Below are 6,560 nucleotides of genomic sequence, written 5' to 3'. Positions count from 1 at the left end.
AGCCTCCACATTGACTCTGTACCGGTACCCCCTGTATATAGCCTCCACATTGACTCTGTACCGGTACCCCCTGTATATAGCCTCCACATTGACTCTGTACCGGTACCCCCTGTATATAGCCTCCACATTGACTCTGTACCGTAATACCCTGTATATAGCCTCCACATTGACTCAGTACCGTAATACCTTGTATATAGCCTCCACATTGACTCTGTACCGTAATACCCTGTATATAGCCTCCACATTGACTCAGTACCGTAATACCCTGTATATAGCCTCCACATTGACTCAGTACCGTAATACCCTGTATATAGCCTCCACATTGACTCAGTACCGTAATACCCTGTATATAGCCTCCACATTGACTCAGTACCCGTAATACCCTGTATATAGCCTCCACATTGACTCAGTACCGTAATACCCTGTATATAGCCTCCACATTGACTCAGTACCGTAATACCCTGTATATAGCCTCCACATTGACTCAGTACCGTAATACCCTGTATATATCCCCGCTATTGTTACATTCTGCTGCTCTTTAATTATTTGTATTTATTGTGTTTATTTAGGTATATATATATATATATATATGAGACTGAGACAGTGCTTCCTTATAAAATGTATTTATTGTGTTTATTTAGGTATATATATATATATGAGACTGAGACAGTGCTTCCTTATAAAATGTATTTATTGTGTTTATTTAGGTATATATATATATATATGAGACTGAGACAGTGCTTCCTTATAAAATGTATTTATTGTGTTTATTTAGGTATATATATATATATATATATGAGACTGAGACAGTGCTTCCTTATAAAATGTATTTATTGTGTTTATTTAGGTATATATATATATATATATATATGAGACTGAGACAGTGCTTCCTTATAAAATGTATTTATTGTGTTTATTGAATTGGTGCTTCAATTTCAAACTTTATTCTTCCATCGCTCATCACTACGGTAACAATACTTTATAATAACTAGATTTTTTTTCTACAACATATTACAACACAAATGATCCAACCAAACCACCAATTCACCTATCCATTGATCCGTTGATTGATTGATTAAACGTCAAGAAGTATTTTGACATTTCAAATACTCTAATCGTTTATTGTTTATTTATTTACAAAATGTTTGTAGACTGACTATACGTTGTGGATCATTTGTAAATGATTTAAATTCTACTGTACAGCATAATAAAGTTAACCAATTGTGTATTATTATTATTGATAATATTAAATCGAATATCAAATATCAATGAAGTAGTATTTTACATCAAATATCACAAATCAATGAAGTATTATGTTACATCAAATATCACCTACAGACATTGGAAACTTTAATAGTGAGCATATATTACATAATAATAGAAAATAAATCACTTTCTAAATCATAAATAATAACAATAACTTATTTTTTGTGGGGGTGGCTTTTAAAAGGATTAGACATAATGTGGTGGTGAATATTTGGTTGGACAGAACAAGACAACAAGAATAAAAAGTAATTCTGACCTGACGTTCTCTTTGTAACTATTCAGAAAAGGGGCTCTGTTTTTTTCGAATAGATTATGTTTGTTTTTTTCTTTCTTATGGCTCTTCAGGTCTCCTGTGGAACGAACCCACTCCAGATACTGAGAGCGTTCAAGTCAACTCTTCTAGTCACTCAAATTCCTCTATACCACCTGTTGTTGTTGTTTAGCGTCCCTTTCCCAACCCACGTTTCTCTGCTTGCTCTTACGTCATTACATTTTTGGTAATTTAGCAAAACGCTCTTTACCCAGAGCAGCTTCCAGTCAGTCAACTATAGTAGTACATCATGTTCTTCGTACAGACGAAACGAACAGTACAGCGGGGACTATTTCTATTCTTCTGTGGTTGCCACTGTACCCATCTCCACCCCTATCTCTACGACCTCCTGGACTGGTGCCACCACTTTCTTCTCCAGTCGGGTGACTCTGCGTTTCAGTCTGCTCTGGCCCGCCTCGTGTTCGGCGAGGAGCCGGGCGTATCGCGTCTGGAGGGACTCCAGCGTTGCTGTCATCCTCTCCACCTTCTCTTCCATGTCCTTGGGGTCCGGGCCCTGCGCCGCCACCTAGTGAACCATCAATACTTTGATTAGTCGATCAGATAATCAATTAATAGCCGAAACTCCTCCATATCCTGGGGTCCGGGTCTTCTACGCCACCTAATCATCAATCAATACATCCACCAGTTGGTCGGTCGGCTAACTGATCAGTCAGTCAATCAATCAATCAGTCAATCAGTCAGTCAATCAGTCAGTCAGTCAGTCAGTCAGTCAGTCAATCAATCAGTCAGTCAATCAATCAGTCAGTCAATCAGTCAGTCAGTCAGTCAGTCAATTAAAAAGTAACTCAGTCAGACTTCCAGGTCCAGTAGGTTCCAGGTCCAGTAGGTCCAGTAGGTTGTCCTATAGCATGGTCCAAGCATCCTGACCTTTACCCTAACCAACCATAACTACTATGTTATAGATGTGTTATAGATGTGTTATAGCTGTGTTATAGCTGTGTTATAGCTGTGTTATAGATGTGTTTTATAGAGGTGTTATAGATGCGTTATAGAGGTGTTATAGAGGTGTTATAAATGTCTTATAGAGGTGTTATAGAGGTGTTATAAATGTGTTATAGCTGTGTTATAGCTGTGTTATAGCTGTGTTATAGATGTGTTATAGCTGTTTTATAGCTGTGTTTTATAGCTGTGTTATAGATGTGTTATAGATGTGTTATAGCTGTGTTATAGCTGTGTTATAGATGTGTTTTATAGAGGTGTTATAGATGCGTTATAGAGGCGTTATAGCTGTGTTATAGATGTGTTATAGCTGTGTTATAGATGTGTTACAGATGTTTTATAGCTGTGTTATAGCTGTGTTATAGATGTGTTATAGCTGTGTTATAGCTGTTTTATAGCTGTGTTATAGCTGTGTTATAGATGTCTTATAGCTGTTTTATAGCTGTGTTATAGATGTGTTTTATAGCTGTGTTATAGCTGTGTTATAGATGTGTTATAGATGTGTTTAAGCTGTGTTATAGATGTGTTATAGCTGTGTTATAGCTGTGTTTTATAGCTGTGTTATAGATGTGTTATAGATGTGTTATAGAGGTGTTATAGAGGTGTTATAGCTGTGTTATAGATGTGTTATAGCTGTGTTTTATAGCTGTGTTATAGATGTGTTAAATATGTTGTAAATATGTTATATAGAGGTGTGTTATATAGAGGTGTTATAGAGGTGTTATAGATGTGTTATATAGAGGTGCTATAGAGGTGTTATAGAGGTGTTATAGAGGAGTTATAGAGGTGTTATAGAGGAGTTATAGAGGTGTTATAGAGGTGTTATAGAGGAGTTATAGAGGTGTTATAGAGGAGTTATAGAGATGTTATAGAGGTGTTATAGAGGTGTTATATAGAGGTGTTATATAGGGGTGTTATATAGAGGTGTTATAGAGGTGTTATAGATGTGTTATAGAGAGGTTATATAGATGTGTTATATAGAGGTGTTATAGAGGAGTTATAGAGGTGTTATAGAGGTGTTATTGAGGTGTTATTGAGGTGTTAAAGAGGTGTTACATAGAGGTGTTATATAGAGGTGTTATAGAGGTGTTATATAGAGGTGTTATATAGAGGTGTTATATAGAGGTGTTATATAGAGGTGTTATAGAGATGTTATAGAGGTGTTATAGAGGTGTTATATAGAGGTGTTATAGAGGTGTTATAGAGGTGTTATATAGGAGTTATAGAGGTGTTATATAGGAGTTATAGAGGTGTTATATAGAGGAGTTATAGAGGAGTTATAGAGATGTTATAGAGGTGTTATATAGAGGTGTTATAGAGGAGTTATAGAGGTGTTATATAGAGGTGTTATAGAGGAGTTATAGAGGTGTTATAGAGGAGTTATAGAGATGTTATAGAGGAGTTATAGAGGTGTTATATAGGGGTGTTATATAGGGGTGTTATATAGGGGTGTTATAGAGGTGTTATAGATGTGTTATAGAGGTGTTATAGAGGAGTTATAGAGATGTTATAGAGGTGTTATAGAGGAGTTATAGAGGTGTTATAGAGGAGTTATAGAGATGTTATAGAGGTGTTATAAAGGTGTTATAGAGGAGTTATAGAGGTGTTATATAGGTGTTATAAATGTGTTATAGAGGAGTTATAGAGATGTTAAAGAGGTGTTATAGAGGAGTTATAGAGGTGTTATAGAGGAGTTATAGAGGTGTTATAAAGGTGTTATAGAGGAGTTATAGAGGTGTTATAGAGGTGTTATATAGGTGTTATAAAGGTGTTATAGAGGAGTTATAGAGATGTTATAGAGGTGTTATAGAGGAGTTATAGAGGTGTTATAGAGGAGTTATAGAGGTGTTATATAGGTGTTATGAAGGTGTTAATAGAGGAGCTATAGAGATGTTATAGAAGTGTTATATAGGGGTGTTCTAGAGGTGTTAATAGAGGAGCTATAGAGATGTTATAGAAGTGTTATATAGGGGTGTTCTAGAGGTGTTATAGAGGAGTTATAGAGGTGTTATAGAGGAGTTATAGAGGTGTTATAAAGGTGTTATAGAGGAGTTATAGAGGAGTTATAGAGGTGTTATAGAGGTGTTATAGAGGTGTTAATAGAGGAGTTATAGAGGAGTTATAGAGGTGTTATAGAGGTGTTATAGAGGTGTTAATAGAGGAGTTATAGAGATGTTATAGAGGTGTTATAGAGGAGTTATAGAGGAGTTATAGAGATGTTATAGAGGTGTTATATAGGGGTGTTCTAGAGGTGTTATAGAGGAGTTATAGAGGTGTTATAGAGGAGTTATAGAGGTGTTATAGAGGTGTTAATAGAGGTGTTATAGAGGTGTTATAGAGGAGTTATAGAGGTGTTATAGAGGTGTTATAGAGGTGTTATAGAGGTGTTAATAGAGGTGTTATAGAGGTGTTATAGAGGAGTTATAGAGGTGTTATAGAGGTGTTAATAGAGGAGTTATAGAGGTGTTAATAGAGGAGTTATAGAGGTGTTAATAGACGAGTTATAGAGGTGTTATAGAGGTGTTATAGAGGAGTTATAGAGGTGTTATAGAGGTGTTATAGAGGTGTTATAGAGGAGTTATAGAGGAGTTATAGAGGTGTTATAGAGGTGTTAATAGAGGAGTTATAGAGGTGTTAATAGAGGAGTTATAGAGGTGTTATAGAGGTGTTATAGAGGTGTTATAGAGGAGTTATAGAGGTGTTATAGAGGTGTTAATAGAGGAGTTATAGAGGAGTTTTAGAGGAGTTATAGAGGTGTTATAGAGGTGTTATAGAGGAGTTATAGAGGTGTTAATAGAGGAGTTATAGAGGTGTTATAGAGGTGTTAATAGAGGAGTTATAGAGGTGTTATAGAGGTGTTATACCTCCAGGTCCAGCAGGTTGTCCTTCATCAGGATCTGCCGTCCCTTCTCCTCCAACATGGCTTTAGCATCGGGATACTCCGACAGGGCCTCCATGAGGTCGTCCTTAGAGAGGCAGAACAGGTCAGAGTACCCAACACTCCTGATGTTAGCAGTCCTCCTGTTTCCAGCCCTGGAACCTGGGATCAGATGAAGCACAGCAACAACTTCTTGAGTTGAGGAATCTTTACTTTAGTATCTAGCAGCAGATCAGGAGACAATGCAGCAGAAATGAAGGGGCGTAGCCATGTTCCTAACTCTGAACCAGTCTGAACCAGTCTGAGTTGTCCTCAGGTGTTTCTAACTCTGAACCAGTCTGAACCAGTCTGAACCAGTCTGAACCAGTCTAAACCAGTCTGAGTTGTCCTCAGGTGTTCCTAACTCTAAACCAGTCTGAACCAGTCTGAACCAGTCTGAACCAGTCTGAGTTGTCCTCAGGTGTTCCTAACTCTGAACCAGTCTGAACCAGTCTGAACCAGTCTGAACCAGTCTGAGTTGTCCTCAGGTGTTCCTAACTCTGAACCAGTCTGAACCAGTCTGAACCAGTCTGAACCAGTCTGAGTTGTCCTCAGGTGTTCCTAACTCTGAACCAGTCTGAACCAGTCTGAACCAGTCTGAACCAGTCTGAGTTGTCCTCAGGTGTTCCTAACTCTGAACCAGTCTGAACCAGTCTGAACCAGTCTGAACCAGTCTGATTTTTCCTCAGGTCTAGTAGTGTTTTACCTCTCTGCCCCAACCTCTTCCGAACGAATGACCTGATAACATATTCTATAAATATAACTTCCTCCAAACCCTTTATGGACAGAATACTGATCTCCCCGAAGTAGCTCCCATCGCTAAGGACGACGAACTGTTTGATCCCGTCGTCGGCGACAACGGCCAGCTTCCCTTCCTTGATGATGTACATCTCTCGTCCGATGTCTCCCTTCTTACAGATGTAATCACCTGGACTGAAGACCTGAGGCTGGAGTTTTAACACCAACTCTACCAGGAGGCCAGCCTCACAGTCTGCAAAGATACGCACCTGGAGAGAGAGAGGGGGGGGAGGGGGGGGGGGGGAGAGAGGGGGGGGGGAGGAGAGGGAGAGAGGGGGGGGAGGGGAGGAGGATGTGAGCGAGGATGGG

General features: G+C 38.5%; 1 protein-coding gene across 1 annotated transcript; it reads right to left on the bottom strand.

The window, feature by feature from the left end:
• Positions 1-887: 887 nt before the first annotated feature.
• cnga1b (cyclic nucleotide gated channel subunit alpha 1b) lies at positions 888-6,460 on the bottom strand (the record flags this gene model as incomplete). Its single annotated transcript, XM_029742935.1, is given in 3 exon segments — positions 888-2,102; positions 5,401-5,576; positions 6,229-6,460. Coding segments are annotated over 3 exon segments (639 nt in total), but the record flags the coding sequence as incomplete, so codon positions are not given.
• Positions 6,461-6,560: the final 100 nt, after the last annotated feature.

Source organism: Salmo trutta, unplaced genomic scaffold, assembly GCF_901001165.1.
Source record: "Salmo trutta unplaced genomic scaffold, fSalTru1.1, whole genome shotgun sequence".
NCBI lineage: Eukaryota > Metazoa > Chordata > Actinopteri > Salmoniformes > Salmonidae > Salmo > Salmo trutta.
Note: the sequence above shows the minus strand (reverse complement) of the source record. Positions and strands in the feature narration are given on the sequence as shown.